The 20,754-nt window shown below is 43.3% G+C and overlaps 2 protein-coding genes across 3 annotated transcripts in view; both read left to right on the top strand.

Moving 5' to 3' along the window:
• LOC121023457 (zinc finger protein 304-like) overlaps window positions 1–20,754 on the top strand; it is a 498,588-nt gene that overhangs the window by 440,966 nt on the left and 36,868 nt on the right. The gene's annotated exons all lie outside the window — the stretch shown is intronic.
• ZNF551 (zinc finger protein 551) lies at window positions 6,868–16,107 on the top strand. The gene is made up of 3 exons (XM_040465368.1): window positions 6,868–7,091; window positions 9,860–9,983; window positions 11,527–16,107. The coding sequence occupies exons 1-3, from the start codon at window positions 7,059–7,061 to the stop codon at window positions 13,194–13,196; spliced, it is 1,827 nt and encodes a 608-aa protein (XP_040321302.1). The 5' UTR covers window positions 6,868–7,058; the 3' UTR covers window positions 13,197–16,107.

Genomic DNA, 20,754 nt, shown 5'->3' with positions numbered 1-20,754 from the left:
CAGGGAACCAAGACCAAATAGATTTCTTCATATACCATATTATTGAATAAGTATTAAACTGGAATGTGATGTGCACCACAAGAAATCAGCTTAAGAATTGCAAAGACATGGTGGGGCGCCTGAGTGGCGCGGTCGGTTAAGTGTCCGACTTCAGCCAGGTCACGATCTCGCGGTCCGTGAGTTCAAGCCCCGCGTCGGGCTCTGGGCTGATGGCTCGGAGCCTGGATCCTGTTTCCGATTCTGTATCTCCCTCTCTCTCTGCCCCTCCCCCGTTCATGCTCTGTCTCTCTCTGTCCCAAAAATAAATAAAAAACGTTGAAAAAAAAATTAAATAAAAAATAAAAAAAAAGAATTGCAAAGACATGTAGAAAAAATCTTACTCTGTTATAGCGACAAGGAGACAGAACCCCTCTGATCATTGCATATTGTCATCACATGCATGTTTTCAAGATAAACAGTTCTGGTCCTCAAGTAAGGGCACTTGACAGCATCATTTGGCCCATAGTGTATCCCAACTTTGCCTTTGTAGTTTGAGTGACCATGTATGTTAGTTTGTTGAGTTTATGCAGAGGAAAAACAAACTTTGTTTTATCTGTATGACAAGAAGTAGTTTTTGAAATGTAACAAGGCACCCACCAAGGTTAGGGTCCTCTTTTCCCGGGAACTGAGAGATAGGCCAAATATCTCCCTTGATGTCTTCATTTCAAAATGACAGCTCTCAAGATCTTTCCTTTTTTTTTTTTTTTTAAGTAGGCTCCATGCCCAAGGTGGGGCCCGAACTCATGACCCCAAGATTAAGAGTTGCACGCTCTACTGACTGAGCCAGCCAGGAGCTCCAAGATCTTTCCATTTTAAAGAAATGGCTCCCACATGCTGAGGAAAGACAATCCTGGGGCTTTCTGTGTGTTCATTCCTTCATTCATTTATTTTTAACAGATTCTCAGAAATTCAAATCCCAAATAAAGTGTTTTGACTGACTAATCTAGTTTATTTGGTTTATTTGGTTTATAAGCATTGTCAAACAACTAATGATAAACCTCTTTAGATAATATTATGTGGGTAATATAACTGTAAGTGTTCAAGGAAATTATAGGCAATTCCTAAAGTTTTAATATGTCTTGGTACATGTCATCACCTGACATTCAAATTGTTAAAATGCTGTGTGTCACAAAAATAATCAAAATTTCTTATCAACTACATTATACCTGAGCTCTCATCAGGTCTTTAGCCATGTCCATTTTTGCGTCGTGTCATTTACAGTTGTTGTTCTGACGCTCTTGCAAAATATGTTTCAGCTTCAAGGAGATTCAGGAAAAGGACTTTTGAGAAATACAGGTTTCTGGTAACCTTAAGATCATCAGACTAAACTATGAATTTCCAGAACTAATGAAAAAGCTACTTTTAAACAGAACAAAAAGTAACAGCATGGAACTTAATCAATTAAGGAAAATGATGATCTTTTTTAATGACTCTTGCTCAAAGCATTGCTAGTTCTCTAATGTTTGCTTTCCCAGATTTAAGGAAACTTTTTCTCTTAAGAGATCCACAACTTACAGAAATTTGTAATCAAATTAACATATTTATCTTTTCCTCCCTACCTGAAACCCTCCAGAATTCAGAAGCTCTCAGTGAGTATTCTTTCTTTTATGGCAATTATAAATTATTTGCGTAAGTTCAATGAGAATCTGTTCTTGTAACAAGACACCATTGGAAAGATTGGTTATATTACCAAGGCTTGGACTGGAATGTCAAAGCCTTGACTGGAATGTCAGTTTTTTAAGCTATTGTTTTTAAGTCATCTCTACAACCAATGTGGGGTTCGCACTCATAACCCCGAGATCAAGACTGGTGTGCTCTACTGACTGAACCAGCCAGGTGCTCCGGGAATGTCATCTTTAAGAGAGACACACATAGACTCAAGTATGACCAGACAGCTTTAAGAAACTCAGATTGGCCTTATGGAGCCAATGAAGCCTCTTGGGAATGTTGGTCTGATACCTTGCTTATAGAATTCCTAACAGCCTTACCAGATGAGTAAAGAATGCCACTTCCTGGCAGATGCAGGGACCTCAAGAAATTTGGATGACCTCAAGAAGAGAGGAATTCACCCAAATCTACAGGTATTGCAGGTGAATCTGATGGCAAATATTTGGCTTGGTTCTTGGCTTTAGAAAGGCTATTAAAATTCCAATCTAAAATTCTTTACAAAAAGTTCCAGCAAAACAGATTTAAAAGAAGGAAGGAAGGGAAGCGCCTGGGTGGTTCAGTGCGTTGAGTATCTGTCTCTTGATTTCGGCTCAGGTCATGATCTCATAGTTTGTGGGCTCGAGCCCCACATCAGGCTCTCTGCTGTTAGCTCAGAGCCCACTTCAGATCCTCTGTCCCCCTGTGTATCCTCCTCTCCCCTGCTCCTGCACTCTCTCTCTCTCAAAAATAAACATTTTTTAAAAACGAAAGAAAAAATTAAATTATATACTTTGTTTTCAATGATGCACAAACTAAAGCATTAATCAAATTTGAGAGTAGTATGATGAAAAAAAGAACTGGCAGCCAAAGTGCAAGTGGGTCACCAGCCAGACAGTCCTTTCCAGGCACTGCAGGCTGTTTGATGGTCCAGTTAGTAACCCAAGGACAATTACTCCTTGGTGTGCTCCTCTGTGAAACACTGAATCAGTCACCACTCTCCCCACACTGTTCCATTATACCCACAGGGTTTTAATTTATAGAGGCGATGGGATGGTGACACACATAGGTTAATGCCTCTGTAAGAAGTTACAATTCTCAAGAGCAGGAGGGGCACTTGGGTGGCTCAGTCGATTAAGCGTATGGCTGTTGATTTCAGCTCACGTCATTATCTCAGGGCCATGAGTTCAAGCCCCACATTGGGCTCTGCACTGGGCCTGAAGCCTACTTGAAAAAGAAATTCTCAAGAGCAGGAACATGCCATGCCACACATGGACACATGGGGTAGCAACAGTGTTGGTCAAAAGGAACAAAGGCGTGAAGACAGAACATGGGTGCAAACCTCTCATTTGGTTTCCATGCGAAAGGCAAGGCAGGATACGGTGAATCACTTAGGATTGGCTAGTTTGAATAATTCTATCAGGCTTTGGGGCACAGGGGTAGTCCCTAATTGTCTGTTACCTGGCCTTGCATTGATACAGAGCAAGGGAAGTATTGTGTGATGTTTGAGAGTTAGATAAAGGAAGTGGTTGGGGCTATGACTTTGGACTGGTTGGTTTGCATATGAAAGGCATGCTCTCGAACAGGTTGTTTCGTATCTCTAGGAATTAGCTATCCTTAGGAGAGGCAGTCTCTTCCAAGTGTGTAGGGCTCTTAAGTTGTCGACATTATAAAACACAGAAAATAAAAAGTACATGATTAATATAGATGTAGATGTACATCTTCCACATGATCTATCCAGTCCTATCCCTAAGCCTTTCAATTTTGTCTTGTATATCAAGCCAGACTAACTCAAGCATCTCAGCCTCCTTAACTATAGGCTACCACTGAATCCAAGCCAGTCAATCCAACAAGTAGGATATTAGAGTCACCTCCAGCTGCAAGAGGTAGCACACTAAATCCAGAATCCCTAGTAACTGCACCATATCAATGACTTTGGTCCAATCTGTTCATATATTCTACCACCCTTGGTCAAATAGTCCTAGAACCCATACCCACACTTGATCCCCAGGTTTCTGATAGTATATACTAGCAAAATATCACAATCCATCTTGGTCCATTATTTCCTCTTATTTCCCTGGATCGTGCTCAGTTGATACTAGTTTTAGGTTGTTGTGGTGAGTCTTGTAGAGATTTGGCATTCCTTTATAGGCATCTGCCCAGATGATATTAACAGAGGAAGGCTAGTCTCTTCACACACCTGGTAAAAGAGACTCAGATTGACTTAGGGTTCCAAATTGTTGGTTTCTTTGCATCCAACCAGATGGCCCCGTTCCAAGAGTCAGAATCCCACTTTATCAATCAATGACCTAACTTTCACATGAGAAACATTGTGAAACTGTGTATTCAAAAGTCATTGTAATTTAGCAAGCCCTTAATTTAATACTTTGATTTTCAGCAATAGGAATGCTGCAGCTACAGAAATCGGGGCTTCTTTTTGGGCTACCCTAAAAATTTTCTCTTTCTCATATTGGGCATTGAGTTGAGAGATAATGGTCTTGAGCTTACCATTTTCTCTTTGTAAGCAATAACATGAACTTGAATCCTTCCCAGACCATAGTCTTTGTAGTTACGATCACTGCCTTAATACTCATTGCAGCACCCACTTGATCTCAAGGCATGTGCTGCAAGGCATGTGCTGCGTCTTCGTCATAATCAACACTAGGTAATGGATTCATGATGATGTCACTGCACACAACGGGTCATTGGCATCCCATTTCCTACTGGCTAGGTGTTCAGCACTTCATTCAAGCCCAAGGGCTTGGCCAAACCAGCTCCCAAATTGCATCCTCATGGGTTTATCTACTAGGGCTACTGACAGAACCAATTCATTAATAGTTAGGATTCAATCAAGGGAAATAACCTCCACATTAACTTGAATAGGGAAAATTTAATAAAAGGATTATTAACCAAGACATTGGAGTATTGAGGAATTGCTAGGAAAAGTAAAGACAACCCTAAAAACACTGGAATAATTCAAAATAAAAATGCTCAACATCACTCATCATCAGGGAAATACAAATCAAAACCACAATTAGATACCACCTCACAGCTGTCAGAACGGCTAACATTAACAACACAGGTAATGGGAGATGCTGGTGAGGATGCAGAGAAAGAGGAACTTTTTTTTTTTAATGTTTATTTATTTTTGAGAGCGAGCGAGCTGGGGAGGGGCAGAGAGAAAGGGAGACACAATCCGAAGCAGGCTCCAGGCTCTGAGCCATCAGCACAGAGCCCGAGGCAGGGCCCGAACTCATGAACTGTGAGATCATGACCTGAGCCAAAGTTGAATGCTTAACCGACTAAGCTGCCCAGGCGCCCCAAAGAGGAACCCTTTTGCATTGCTTGTGAGAATTCAAACTGGTGCAGTCACTCTGGAAAACAGTATGGAACTTCCTCAAATAATTAAAAATAGAACTACCCTACATCCCAGTAATTGCACTACTAGGTATTTACCCAAAGGATACAGGAATGCTGTTTCAAAGGGGCACATGCACCCCAATGTTTATGGTAGCACTATCAACAATAGCCAAAGTATGGAAAGAGCCCAAATGTTCACTGACAGATGAATGGATAAAGAAGATGTAGTGTATATACACAATGGAGTATTACTCGGCAATCAAAAAGAATGAAATTTTGCCATTTGCAAAAATGTGGATGTAACTAGAGTGTATTATGCGAAACGAAATTAGTCAGAGAAAGACAAATATCATATGACTTATGTGGAATTTAAGATACAAAACAAATGAACAGAAGGGAAAGGAAGCAAAAATATATATAAAAAACAGGGAGGGGAACAAAATATAAGAGACTCTTAAACACAGACAACAAACTGAGGGTTGCTGGAGGGATTGTGGGTGGAGGGATGGGCTAAATGGCCAAGGGGCACTAAGGAAGACACTTGTTTGGATGAGCACTGGGTGTTGTATGCAGGGGATGAATCATTGGATTCTACTCCTAAAATCATTATTGCACCATATGCTAACTAACTTGGATGCAAATTTAAAAAATGCAACACAGAATGGTAGAAACAAGTTTGTGAATATCTAACCTGAAGGACTATACACAAAAGAAATCATAGAAATCAATTAGAAAAAAAGACAAAAAATAAAATAGGCAACATATTTGAACAAAATATTCATTAAAGAACATATATCAATGGTCATTAACCCTAGAAAAGTTATGCAACTCTAGTCATCATGAAATTATAATTTAAAACTACAATGAGAAAGACTACAGTCCACCAAGACAAAACTGATTAAAAAGAATCATGATGCCAAGATTGGGTTCAGCTTAACTCTTTTTTTTTTTTTTTAATCAGATCCTTCCTTTGCATATGCACTCTGAGAATGCTATAACAACTGTCACATAACAAAACAGAATTTAATAAGTTACACTCCCTTTGAGATAGATGTCAGAGTAGTAAAGGATTTGACTATATCTTAAGAAATGAAGAAATACTAAATGGATAAACACTGTTGCTTTGTGATTTGGACACAATCACTGAAAATGCAGGTAGGAAAGATGTTCTCTGTGGGAACCGGTTGCAGAAATAACTCATTGTCCCCTACTTCCAGGGCGGCCTAAACATCACTGTTTCTTTCTGAGTCATGGCCCTGACTATAGATACATAGTTACAAAATCGACTAATCCTTCTGACTACATGCGTTTGAATAGCAAGAAAATGTTTATTACATTGTTGCTAAGAGTGGATGCATTTTGGGTCTGAAAGAGACTGTGTATATTTAAATCTGTAGCATTTGAGAATAATTGAAAGGTTGAGATCAGGTCAGGATCTCAGGGTTGGTGGGTTGAAGCCTTTTCTCGGGCTCTGCCCTCACAGTGCAGAGCCTCCTTGGGATTCTCTCTTTCCCTCTCTCTGCCCCTCTTCTGCTCTCTCTCAAAAGAAACAAACAACAAAACAAAACAAAAATTTAAAGGAATAAACAGCTTCCGTTCCCTGAAGGCTAAAGTCCTCTTATTTCTGAGACACTCGTGTTACCGGGAAAACTTTACTGGCGGAGGTCAAGAACTAGGCACTCTAGCTGAGGAAACTCCATTACCCAAACGGCAATGCGCATAAGAGTTGCGGAGTTGACCCAATGAAAGCCCAGAACAGGTGCATTTCCGTGCGACGCATCAGATTAGGGCGGGACTTCCGGCGTCTGCCTCTTGGCGGTCATTTTGGCTTCCTTCGAGTCTGTTCACTCAGAGGCTCCGGAGAACTGGGTCGGCGCCTCATAAGGCAAGGAAGACGTTCTCCCGGCTGCAGAGACGCGGCTCTGAGCCTTGGAGGCGGCGGCCTCGGGGTGACCCGCAACGGCCTGGGATCGAGATCTCCGCGCCCCACAGCTGCGCTCCGCCTACAGAGTCCGATGGCGGCGGCCGCGCGTAGGGACCCGGCTGAGGTAAACGCGCGACGCCCGGGCCCTCTCCGCCCTCCCCCACCGAGCGCTGGGCGTCTGGTGGCGTCCCAGCGGCCCAGGTCCCGGTGTCCGGGCCGGGAGGCTCTCGCGGGCGGGGATCCCGTGTCTGAGCGCTGGCGTGACGGGGTGCGGGAGCGGGCTGAAGGGGAGGGGCCGCTCGGTGCAGAGACTTAGAGGTGCGACCGGGCCGGGAGCACTGGGGAAGCCCAGGCTCTGTTTTGTGTCTTCAGGCAACAGAGTGTGAGGCGAAGGCCTTAGGAGTTGTACCTTCTTTCTCGGGACGCTGGGAGCCACGAAGAGTTGGGGACAATAGAGGGACGGTGTCCGAGATCGGGTTCTAACAGGTTTCCTGCAGCTGCTCACAGGAGGGACAGACGGGAAGAGGGGTGATGATAGGAGCAGGAAAGTTGAGTTCTGTAAAGATCGCCTAAGTGGCGACAGTGCACTGAGAACAGGAGCCCAGAAGTAGCGCGTTCGTCTTGTCTCCGGATCCTGCGCTGGGCTAAGGTACTTAGCCGCCTGAGCCCGTGGATCCTGGCTTAGGGGTGCTGGGTTGTGGAGCTTATTCTAGGGCGTCCCTAAACCCCACCCCCGCACGTGCTTTGGGATAATGGTGTGCTGTGACTCTTCTGCCAGTCCTCCAGTCGCAGGGTCTGGGAACTTGGAGGAGACATCAAGCGCAGGGTCCTAACTCCAGGCCCAGAGTTAGAGTGGTTCCTATTTTTGGCAACCAGTGCAGTGAGATATGGAAGGGGTCCCAGGCATAGGTACTAGGACGTGCAAAGGCTTGGAGCGTTCGGGAACCTGCGGGTAACCTTTGTTTCTCATGGGAGCTGGGAGGAGTCAGGTCTGGACACCCAGGTGTCCGGTGCTGTGGGAGGGATTGGAGCAGTGAAGGCAGGTGATCTCCCTGCGGCTGCAGCATGGAGAGGAGTGCAGTTGTGATGGTGGTGCTGGGAGGGTAAGGGAGGAGGCTACTGCAGTAGTCTGGGCCTGTGTGATGGTAGCCAGAGCAGGGTGGTGGCTGTGGAGGTGGGAGAAGTGGCTGGATTCTGTGTCAGTGTTTGAGGTGTGGCTGCCTGGGTTTTCTAATTTTGAGGTACGGACAGAGAGGTAGGGCTCAGAGGTGACGAAGTTTTGGCTTTGGCAGCTGGGAGAATGGAAGCTCCATCAGCTGAGATGGAGATGGGGAAGCTAGTAAGAGTAATTTTCATTGGGGACATCAGAAGATTTCTTTTCGGTCTGTTAAGGGTATGAGATGTTTCAGGACAGGTCAGGATGTAGGCTTCTCCAAAAAGTGGTGGAGAGTGCGGACCAGGGAGGAGCTGTAGGTTACTTAATAGGAGGAATCCTGGGGCACCCGGGTGACTCAGTCGGTTAAGCACCTGACTTAGGCTCAGGTCATGATCTCGCAGTTCACGAGTTCCAGCCCCGCGTCAGGCTCTGTGCTGATGGCTCAGAGCCTGGAGCCTGCTTCGCATTCTGTGTCTCCCTCTCTCTCCCCCCCCCCCCCCCCCCCCCCCAGCGCTCTGTCTCTGTCTCTCTCTCAAAAATAAATTTAAAAATCATTAAAAAAAATATGGGGATTCCTGGTCAGGATGACAGTGGTAATAGTAGCCCAGGAAGAAGAGGGTAGGCCTGAGGACCAGGTTTCCTGCCTGGCTCACTGGTTGTGGGATGTGGGTGCCACAACACAGATCGGGGAGAGAAGCGATCATAGAGAGGGCAGGGGAGACTGCCTGGTTTGGGATGTGGCCAGGGAACTCCAGGGGAAAAGTGGACATGAGATAGATGTGGAGGCATAGGAGTAATTCAAACAAAGTGACATTGAGATGGGGGCTGGTGCTTATTCACGTCTGCAGACTCACCAGGATTTCGTTGTGTCTGGTGGGGGCTTAGGTGTTCAGGTGAGGCTGGTGTATTTGCTTAGGAGCACAAGTGGTCATTTATGAGACTTACTGGGCAGCTGAGTCTTGAACGCAGGTTAGACGGAGAGAAGAAACATGTGACTGGAGAGGGGACATAAAGTGCATGCAGGACAAGTGGGGGAGAGCCATGGGTATCTGAAATCTGCTTTCATTTTTAGGTAGTGGGGTTGGAGCAAGGAACAGGGAGGGAGGCCTTCGCAGTAGGACTCAAGGCTGTGTCTGTCAGTGGGGACCATCAGAGTCTGGAGTAGTATTTGATCCTGTTTGAAACTGGGCCACATATGCTGAGTGACAAGTAGAGGCCAAGGAGATGACTATAGTGATGGGTAGGAGTTGTGGGAGTGCAGTTGTGAGAGGTGTGCCAAGAGTGACGTGCACATGGAGAGGGAGTGTGGACGCATGACCCCAGGGCCTGGAATTGAGGTCGTAAGGATGAAGGATAATGCCACAATTTTTCTGTCTTGGAGGGATGATCCAGAGGACTTTAGCGGTATTGCCTGATAAGACCAGAGTCACAGCATTCACACCCTCCTTGTATAGCCAACTTCTCTCCCTAACCTGTGTTCATTTGACACCAACTACTTTGACAAGAGGCAAGGTGGCTACCATGCCAGGTCCACAGTTCAGGTATCCTCTCTCTGCCCATCTGCCTGTTGTTGTGAGAAGACATAGTATCAGTGGGAATGTGAGGAGAGGCCTGATATTTCCTCTGAGGCGTGGAGTAGAGTGAGCCAAGGATGGATGTGGAGGGCGGGGGGCATGATGAACTAGGACTCCTAGGAGAGATGTTGATCATTGAGTGAACTGTCCACATTATGACAGGATGTGAACTTTGAGGATGTGGCCATTGACTTCTCCCAGGAGGAATGGGGGCTCCTTGACGAGACTCAGAGACTCCTGTACTGCGACGTGATGCTGGAGACCTTTGCACTTGTAGCATCTCTGGGTAAGACTGTTACATTGCTCCTGGTGTTCTGAGGTGATGTCGTGCCTCCCCCCCTCCCCCCCTCCCCCCCCCAGAGTTAGCTCTGTCTTTCCCACAGCTGGATCATGGGATCTGATTTCCACACTTTCTTGTTATGTGTGTGGTGGGTGCCAGCGCTGAGCTGTGTATAGTGACCAGAGCAATGGACTCCCTAATCATCCCTCACACCTGTAGCCTCAGAAAGTGCAGAGGAGGGTCTGGGAATCTGGAGTCTTGCAGTCAACTTAATGGATTCCACCTTGCTTGTCCTGTCCCTGGCAGGTGACTGTTTCCAGATCCATGGCCTCCAGTTTTGCCCCCTTTCTCTAGCTAACATTTCTGTGTGACTGCCTGTGCCAGGTCATGGCCGTTACATGAACCATGGGCTATTCTTGGTTACATGAACCATGAGCTGAGACCCTCCTTCAGCTGTATTTTGTAGTATTTTTCTCTTGAATATTACTGCATGACAAGTTGCCTGGGGCCAGTGGTGGCCACTCACCGTGCGTCTTTCATTAAGACTTGCATCATTCAGGTTCTAAGGAGTTACACAGTGGAGAGTGCAGGAAAAACACTGCTTGTTTCACAGGGTGGACATGGCAAGATGGTCTCACAAGAGGCCTGGCCCTGGTGTGTGGCAACCGGGGGTGGGCATGACCTCAGGGCTGTGTTCAGATCATACCAGGAACCTGCCGTGTGTTCAATGGTCTTTTGGTACAAGTACCACTAGCCACATATTGTTTCTACCTTTTCTTCTACATACTTAACACTTTGCTGACTTGTCATTTCATCTGAGACTTCTGGCTCCTGGCTCCTTCCACCTTTGTGGCCTCCATGGGCCACCAGTTCCTCTGCACTGCTCCCTCTACAATATTCTCCAACATTGACCTGCACATGGTGTCATGAGGTGTGCACATATCCTTACATAGTCCTTGAAACAGCTACTTAGTTCCAGTTGAATTTGGGGGGGGGGGAACAGGACACAACCAGCCTTCCCACACAGCATGCCCACGTCTCCAGCAGACAAGGTCCTACTGAAGGAGGAGTGAGGAGGCAGGAGTTTCTCCTCCATGTGGTGCACCCTGTGCTTCTGTGCTTTGTCTGTTGAGGTTTCTTCTGTTGAGGTTTCTTCAGAGGCCCAGTACTGTCAAGCCGCCCCTACCTCAGCCTGCCTCCAGCTCCCTTGTTCTCACAGCAATTTCATGGACCCATCTTGTGTCTGGTACACCTTGGTAATGGAGCTCTCTCCTCTTACCAAGTCAGCATCTCGTCAGCACCTCTGTGCTTTCAGGTTGTCAGCATGGGACGGAAGATGAAGGGGCCCCTTCTGAGCAGACCGTGTCTGTAGGAGAGTCCCAGTTCAGGGCTTCTCAGGCAGGTCCATCCACCCAGAAGATCCACCCCTGTGAGATGTGTATCCCATCCTTGAAGGATGTCTTGCACCATGCTGAGCCCCAAGCAAGATGTCCTTGGCAGAAGCCATGCTTGGGTGGCACGTGTGTGAGATGTTTCTCTTTCCATGCAGACCTTCACCAGCAACAGAGGCATGGCAGTGGGGAGAAGCCCTGGAAAAGGGATGTGGACAGAGCCTCATGTTTGAAGAGCTGCAACATCTTTGTGTCAGGACAGCCTTTCCACTGTAGGAAGGTTGGTGAGGACTTCCCAGCCACCTCGGGACTTCTGCAGCACCAGACCACTCCCAACAGTGAGGAGCCACACAGGGGCAACCAGAGTGGGCAGGCCTTTCACAGTGGAAAAAGTCACTACAGCTGTTGTGAATGTGAAAAAGCTGTCCGCCACAACCATGCACTGGGTCAGCATCAGAGTGTCTGCTCTGGAGAAGGGCTGTATGAGTGTGGCAGATGTGGGAAAACCTTCAGCTGCAACTACAGATTGGTGTGGCATCAACAAATTGACAGTGGACAAAGGCCATATGAGTGTGGTGAATGTGGGAAATGCTTTAGCCAGACTTCTGACCTCATTAAAGACTGGAGAATTCATAGTGGTACAAAGCCTTATGGATGCAGAGAATGTGGACAACTAATTACCCATAACTTCAGTCTCAGAAAACACTGGAGAATTCACACTGGAGAAAGGACTTATGAATGCAGTGAATGTGGAAAAGTCTTTATCCACAAATCCAAACTCATTCACCACCAGAGACTACACACTAGAGGAATACATTATGGGTGTGGTGAATGTGGGAAATCGTTTAGCTACAAATCCAACTTCATCGAGCACCATAGAGTTCACACTAGAGAAAGGCCTTATAAATGCAGTGAATGTGGGAAATCCTTTAGACAAAGCTCTAGCCTTTTCCGACACCAGAGAGTTCACACTGGAGAAAAGCCATATAATTGCAGCAAATGCGGGAAATCCTTTAGACAAATCTTTAACCTCATTCGGCATAGGAGAGTTCACACTAGAGAAATGCCTTATGAGTGTAGTGACTGTGGGAAATCCTTTAGCTGCAAATCTGAACTCGTTCAACATCAGAGAATTCACAGTGGAGAAAGACCTTATGAGTGCAGTGAATGTGGGAAGTCCTTTAGACAGTTTTCTAACCTCATTCGACACCGGAGTGTTCATACTGGAGAAAGGCCTTATGGGTGCAGTGTTTGTGGGAAATACTTTAGCCGCAAATTTATCCTTATTCAACATCAGAGAGTTCACACTGGAGAAAGACCTTATGAGTGCAGTGAATGTGGAAAATCCTTTACCCGCAAATCTGACCTCATTCAACATCAGAGGATTCATACTGGCACAAGACCTTACGAGTGCAGTGAATGTGAGAAATCTTTTAGGCAACGCTCTGGTCTTATTCAACACCGGAGAGTTCATTCTGGAGAAAAGCCATATGAGTGTGGGGAATGTGGGAAATCCTTTAGCCAAAGTGCAAGCCTTATTCAGCACCAGAGAGTTCACACTGGAGAGAAGCCTTATGTGTGTATCGAATGTGGGAAAACCTTTAGCCAAAGCTCTAGCCTCATTCAACACCAGAGAGGTCACACTGGTGAAAGGCCTTATGAGTGCAATGAATGTAGGAAACCCTTTACCCACAAATCTGACCTCATTCAACATCAGAGAGTTCACACTGGAGAAAGGCCTTATGAATGCAATGAATGTGGGAAATCATTTAGCCGCAAATCTAACCTCCTTAGACACCGGAGAGTGCATACTGGAGAAAACCCTTAATTGTGCTGGTTATGTTTTGTTTCTCCATTCAGTGTACAACACTAAAGGAGACTGTGTGTGAGAGACATTTTCCTGAATTTAAACATCTTTTATCTCAACATAAACTTTGTGAGATTCCTCCTAAATCTGAGGTACATGCAAGACTTTAGGAGGATGCATTGTACGGTTTCACCTGTCCAGCGCTACTGCCGTATTTATGTCACTGCCAGCTTCTGTGGCCGAGGGCATTCACCTCTACTACCTGGCCCATCTGCACAATGTAGGTCAGTCATCATCCAGAGTACGCAGAGAAGCTAGCCTCTTCCGTTTTCCCATTTGCCTGAGGAAACTGTGAATAGCCTGAGCGCTTAGGGAGAGCCTCATTCCTTTCTCTCTGACTTTAAGGAGCGGACCTGACCCAGTTTTGGTCCAGAGGACCCATCCTCACCTTGCTAAGAAGGACCTATTTCTTTTCTGGAACGCTGTTCTCACATTATGCTTGTGATGAATTCTTCCCGGTTCTAATTCACCAGCATGGGAACTGCTTGCTACACATTGGGTTGGTTTATGTTCTTTTGGTCAAGGTCTTTGTTTCTGCACCTTTGATTTTGGTGGTTGTATTCACTGTGTGAGGTGATTTGAAAGCAGAATTGTGATCTATCAGCAGGTAGAGACCAGCAAATTTTGTGGGGACCCCATACTTCCTGTATTTCAGGAAGGACGGTATGATGGTGGAAAATAGCAGTTGTCCAATATTGGTCTAGTTTGCATTGGTGCCCAGTGCTTTGAAAGAAAGACTGCAGGACTTTGTGGTGCTTAGCAACTTGGTGCCAAGATTTGGGGGGAGGTCAGAGGTCACCCAAAAGAGGAGACCTTTGTGGTAACAACCTCCCTGTGCTTCTTTGAACAATGTAAATTATATTCTCTTGTTTGCTGTATATATCACATAATTCCCACCAATATTCAGGGGACTTCTTCCCCAGGTCCTGCAAAGGAGCCATGTGCCACGATGTACAAAATTTCAGTGTCATTTGCTGTAAGACTAGAAATACAGGTGGAACTGTAATTGGAACAAAAACATGGATTCATAGGGCATAAAGGAGACTGCAGTAAATTAGATGGAATGTGCCTTACCTAAAAGTTCATTTCTAAACATTCCAGAACTGTGACTTATATGATTGATGTATACAGAAATTCTCAGGACCTCCATAACTATTTCTTGTAGCCAAGGTCATTGATGAACTAAATATTCTAAAGGTTTTGTGGATTCTCATGGCCTCTCTGGGCTGTTCAACAGGTCATTGCTCTAGAGTCAGAAAAACAAGGATAGAGAGAAGGCTGAACCTGCTGTCCAAGGATGTGTCTTTCGTGACCCAGCCATCATTCTTGTAGATTCAGGTGGGAGCAGTCTTCATGCTGCCAATATTTGCTACCACTGAGGGAAGGCTGCCCCTCCCCGGGCGTGAGGGTACAGATGGTGGAGTCCATATAGGGTTGCCAACCTAATTTCCTAGAAAAGGATATCTGGGCTTGTATTTTGGACCACTTCTTAAAGCTCTGTTAAGGTATAATTTGTATAGTTGACACTCAAAAAAATACACTTATCTAATGTTATCAATTTGGTAAACTCTGACATATGTATAAAGTAATGAAACCATATTACTCATGAAAATGCACATATTTGTCATGAGATATTTACTTTGTGCTCATATAGTGTCTCTCCCTGCCTTATCCAGACTTCCAGGCAACCATCAATTCCCTTTCCTTTACATTAGGTTAGTTTGTATTTTCTATAATTTAAATAGGCATTATTAAGTATATGCATATTTTTTGTACTAGTTTCCTTCATTCTGCATACTTATTGAAATTCAACAATGATGCTTATTTCTTATTGCTGAGTAGCGTTCTGTTCTATGAATAATGACTTTATCCATTTATCTGTTCTGGACAGATAGGTTATTTCTGGGCGTGGGGTGTTTACAAAAAACGCTGCTATGAATATTTACATTCAGTTCTTTATGTGGATATATGTTTTATTTCTCTTGTTATAACTCTTGTTATAGTAACTAAAACTGTTACCGTGTAGGTGAACGCTTCGTGTTTTAAGAAATGTGAAACCGTGATCTATAATGGTTACTCTCTTTTGCCTTCCCGCCAGTAGTACATGAGAATTCTAGTTCTCTGGGAACCTTGACACTAGATATGGTCTATCTTTTTAAATTTTAGCCCTTGAGATAAGTGTGTAGCCATAAACCACTTTGGTTTTAATTCCATTTCCCAAAGTATTTCATGATGTTGAACATTTGTCATGCATTCTTTTTATCATCTGTTTATCTTCTTTGGTAAAATGTGTGCTTGTAACCTCTTAACCTATTTTCTTTTCATGTACTTATGTATTTATTACATGGAACAATTGTTTTTGAATACCAGATTTTTCTCCCTCAACTTTTTGTCCTCATAATTGAAAAGCCACATGCACTAGATTTATACGTTTAATCTGCATTAATACATCTCTGCTTTCTTAACTCAGTGACACATTAAATCAAGCCTAGGTTTTAGTCTTTGGCAATCCCTGGCGTAGACACTCCCGTTATGGTAAATGCAAATCGCCAAAGTGGTGTCACTGAACATGGAGTTGGTAAGATATTCCTAGTAACCTCTCATTATATTCTGTTCCCAAAGTACTGATACAATACCCACTAATCTCTTCAGGAACATAGGTAATAAAACAATAAGAATGACTAGTAAGTGGCAAGTTTTAAACACATGTTTTGCAAAAAGAGTTTAAGTATGATTAACTTAAACTGCACATATTTTAAATGTACATTTTGATATTTTCATACGTACTTACATCCCATTGTAAATGGCTGTTTACAATATGTCCATGGATAAGACTGTTAAGTCCCATTAAACCTGTCACAATCCTCCATCATTATTTATCATTTTCATGGTCGTTCTTCTATTTATCCCCATGCATACTAGTGGGTTATTTTACTTGTAATCCTAACAAGTCAGTGCATAACCTCTTAAGAATTTCCCAAATCTAAGGACTCTCATGACTCTGATAACTTGAATACACAAAACATATTTTTGAATATATATGTTAATGCTGAATTTTATTAATTGAGTTAGTTATTGAAGGCAGTTTGAATGCAGTTAGGATATTATGGCTTTTATTACATGTGTTTTTTTAAGTCTGTTCACTTAACCTCTTTTATTTTGTTTGCTGAAAAATTAGTCACGGTGTTAATATTTTTATATAGTTTAATATTCTATAATTAAAAATCATGAGTTGCCCTTGAATAATCCAGATGTGTACAGTACAGACATGAATATAAACTATACTTCTTGATGCTTAACACAATTAGACTTCTCTAACTTCCATCTGTCAAAACATTGTTTCAAAGTTATTTCTTCAGCAGTTTACAAATTCACATGTCTCTGTTTTTAAAAATTTTAAACTTTTCTAATAGGAAGTTGAAATCTGCAAATCAAAAGCCTCAGTCTTCCCTTGTCAGTGTGTACATATATCAGATCATCACTTTAAATATAATTTTATTTGCCAGTTGTACTTCTATACAGGTAAAAAAAAAAAAAAATTGAAATCATGCAAAAAGCCTTATGAACTAACTAAAAAGCCTCTGAACTAACATTGAGAAATAGAGCAATGGAAGAGGATCTTTTAATTCATCACATGGAACAAAAATACAGAATATGTTTATTAATTTTTCTCTGAAGACAACACACTTTGTGTTTGGAGACATAAAAGATTATTGTGAGTTTCTATATTCCTTTAGAATATAAGGGTCAGATCTTGCTGCCAGGGACCATCAGGAACACACTAATCTTACCAGCTCTTTTAACTATAGTCCAACCCTTTGGCCTTAATTTGAAGTGTAGCCATTGTCTTTTTATAATTTTCATGACCATCAAAGAAAGTGGGCCGTTCATCTTGATGGGTTAAACTATTGCCAGTGTTATAATACAGCCTTTTGGATTTCCTGCTAACTCAGCTTCACCAATGAATACATTCACTGAAGTTATGCCAGTTCCTACTGGAATCCCAGTCACAAAATACAGAATGTCACTACATTAAAAAAGTGCATGTTGTAGGGACACCTGGGTGACTCAGTCGGCTAAGCCTCTGACTTCAGCTCAGGTCATGATCTCCTGGTTCATGAGTTCGAGCCCTGTGCCAGGCTCTGTGCTGACAGCTTGGAGCCTGGAGCCTGTTTCGGATTCTGTGTCTCCCTCTCTTTCTGCCCCTCCCCCGCTCGCACTCTGTCTCTGTCTCTCAAAAGTAAATAAACATTAAAAAAAAAAAAAAAAAGATAAGGGGCACTTGAGTGACTCAGTCGGTTAAGCGTCCAACTTTGGCCCAGGTCATGATCTCACAGTCCATGGGGTCAAGCCCCGTGTCAGGCGCTGTGCTGACAGCTCAGAGCCTCGAGCATGCTTTAGATTCTGTGTCTCCCTCTCTCTCTTCCCCTCCCCTGCTCGTTCTCTGTCACTCTCTCTCAAAAATAAATAAACGTTGGGGCGCCTGGGTGGCGCAGTCGATTAAGCGTCCAACTTCAGCCAGGTCACGATCTCGCGGTCCGTGAGTTCGAGCCCCGCGTCAGGCTCTGGGCTGATGGCTCAGAGCCTGGAGCCTGTTTCCGATTCTGTGTCTCCCTCTCTCTCTGCCCCTCCCCCGTTCATGCTCTGTCTCTCTCTGTCCCAAAAATAAATAAACAGTGTTGAAAAAAAATTTTTTTTAAATTAATAAACGTTAAAAAATTTAAAAATCTATCCCAAATACATCGTAGCTTTGGCATAATTTTAAAAAATAGTTTAGTACAGAGCCTATAAGCATACATCTATACAAATTATTACAAAATGTAAATTAATATAACTGCTGGAAGGTCGACTGGGTGAATATGATAAAGTACACCCAGTGGAAGACCAGGTCTCAAAGCTCAAGGAAACATTCCTTGAGAATATATTTTTATATCTGGAATGAACACTGTGCAGTGACTTACTAAGTATAGAGTGTTGGGAAGAATATTCCAAAGAGAAAGTAGGTGAGAAGGGATCATGCTTGTCTAGACCTAGAAGTCAAGGCCATGGTTCAGAATCACAGTTTAACAATTTTGGGGTTTTGTTTGTTTGTTGGTTTGTATTTGGTAAAACAACTATGAGCATGATTCTGTTTGTCAGGGTAAAGAGCTCATCCCTTGTAAAGCATGACAAAATTAATACTTCCCTTTCTGTTACGCTATGTTAAGACAAATCATTTCTTTTATATCCTATAGTATCAGTAAGCAGACTTTTGAAATGTATTGTAGTCTTCATTTCTTCTTAAGCCTTAAATTTTCCATATTTTTATATACTTTTCAGATCAGGTCTTTCAATTTATTGCAACCATGTTTTTGCATCTCTTGGTTCAATCAAAGATGGAGAGATTGATTCTGTAGTATGTGTGTAGAGCACAAGAATGAATGATTTACAAAGTTTTCCCACATGGTATTTGAGAAGTCATTGACAATGGCACAGATTTCTTTTAATTTTTTTATTATTATTATTTTAAAATGTTTTATTTATTTTTGAGAGTAAGAGAGACACAGCACAAGCAGGGGAGGGGCAGAGAGAGAGGGAGACACAGAATCCGAAGTGGGCTCCAGGCTCTGAGCTATTAGCACAGGGCTTGAACACATGAACTGCGAGATCATGACCTGAGCTGATGTCGGCCGCTTCCCAGGCACCCCTATTTATTTTTTATTCTCAAGTTAGTTAACATACAGTGTAGTTTTGGCTTCAGGAGTAGAAACCAGTGATTCAACACTTACATATAACACCCAGTGCTCATCCCAGCAAGTGCCCTTCTTAATGGTCATTACCCATTTAATCCAGTCCACCCACCCCATCACCCCTCAGTTTCTTCTCTGTATTTAAGAGTTTTATGGTTTGCCTCCCTCTGTTTTTATTTTTCCTTCCTTCCCTTCCCTTATGTTCATCTGTTAAGTTTCTCAAATTCTACATGAGTGAAGTCATGATATTTGTCTTTCTCTGATTGACTTATTTCACTTAGCATAGTACCCTCCACTTCCATCCACATTGCAAATGGCAAGATTTCTTTCTTTTTTGTCACAGAGTAGACAAAACTGTCATCGGTTGATGGACAGTTGGGCTCTTTCCATACTTTGGCTGTTGTTGATACTGCTGCTATAAAGGATATAGTGTATGTGCCCCTTCAAATCAGCATTTTTATATCCTTTGGATAAATCCCTAGTAGCGCAGTTTCTGGGTTGTAGGGTGGTTCTGGTTTTATTTTTTGAGGAACATCCACAGTTTTCCAGAGTGGCTGCACTAGTTTTCATTCCAACCAACACTTCAATAGGGTTCCCCTTTCTCCTAATGTTCGTTTATTTTGCAGGGGGGCGGGGAGAACAGAGGATCTGAAGCTGGCTCCACACTGACACCTTTGGTGCTGACAGCAGCGAGCCCAGTGTCAGGGTCGAACTTATGAACTGTGAGATCATGACCTGAGCCGAAGTCAGAGGCTCAACCGACTGAGCCACCCAGGCGCCCTGACAGTGCCACAGACTTTAAGCCAGGTTGAATGTCTATTTTCCAGAAGTGTATCTCCTGCACAAAAATCTATAAACTCCAGGAACACTGAGGAATTTTAGCCAGCTTAGAATTCTGCCGATGGAAGAAAAAGTAAAGAAAGGAGGTCTACAAATAGGATACTGAGGGACAGGGTTGAGAAGGATATGCCAGGGAGGAAGTTTTAAGCTTATCATAAAGTACCTAATGTCAGAGTTCAAAGGGGACCTTTCAAAACTGTTTATATACAAGACAGAAAGGAAATAAAATATTGGTTAACGAATAACCTTTCTATACTTATTATGAACAAATATCCTAGTACTATTTAGACTCTTATGTTGCCTCCCTGAATGATTATTTAGGTACGGTATCTTTTTTAGGTAGATCCATCAGTTGCTAGAATGTCATCTATATTCTTGTGATTTCAGGTGTCTCAAATACAGATTAGATAGAAGAGGCGTAATTCTCCCTGTTGAAATTGTGGAGACACTCTCCCCTTCCCTTTTCTCATAGCATCTAGCTTAGAGAACTTGAAAGAACTACGTCATCCCAACAACCCATCCCTTTGAGGACCACACAGGCCTTTTACCACCTGGGCTCCCTCATACCTGCATTCCTGACTTATATTATTTAATTTCAAAAAGAACTTCCTGTCATACAAACAAGTTTGTTTTTCCTCTGGTGAAGTCAAAAAACAAACACAGATGTTTACCCCAACTACAAAGGTAAAGTTAGGACAAACTATATGTAACAAATGGTGCTATCAAGTGCCCTTACGTGAAGATGAGTTCTATTTACCTTGAAAACATGTATGTAATGGGTTCTGTCTGCTTCTCTGTATGACATTGAGATTTTTTCTGCAAGTCTTTGCATATTTCGTAGCTGATTACTCCTGGTGCACATCACATTCCAGTTTAAAGTATTAAACACATTACTCAGTAATGTGGTATATGAAGAAATCTATTTGGTCTTGGTTCCCTGCGCACTGTTC

Source organism: Herpailurus yagouaroundi, unplaced genomic scaffold (genome assembly GCF_014898765.1).
Source record: "Herpailurus yagouaroundi ecotype Mexico unplaced genomic scaffold, PumYag 557, whole genome shotgun sequence".
In the NCBI taxonomy this organism is placed as follows: Eukaryota; Metazoa; Chordata; class Mammalia; order Carnivora; family Felidae; genus Herpailurus; species Herpailurus yagouaroundi.
The sequence above is the reverse complement of the archived record's forward strand: the minus strand, read 5'-3'. Positions and strand labels throughout refer to the sequence as shown.

What these genes read in the sequence shown, in the direction of transcription:
- ZNF551 (XM_040465368.1), top strand. Translation starts at nt 7,059, where the DNA reads ATGGCGGCGGCCGCGCGTAGGGACCCGGCTGAG. An exon ending in CGCGTAGGGACCCGGCTGAG is followed by an intron (nt 7,092 to 9,859) that starts GTAAACGCGCGA and finishes ACATTATGACAG; the next exon opens with GATGTGAACTTTGAGGATGT. An exon ending in TGCACTTGTAGCATCTCTGG is followed by an intron (nt 9,984 to 11,526) that starts GTAAGACTGTTA and finishes CTTTCCATGCAG; the next exon opens with ACCTTCACCAGCAACAGAGG.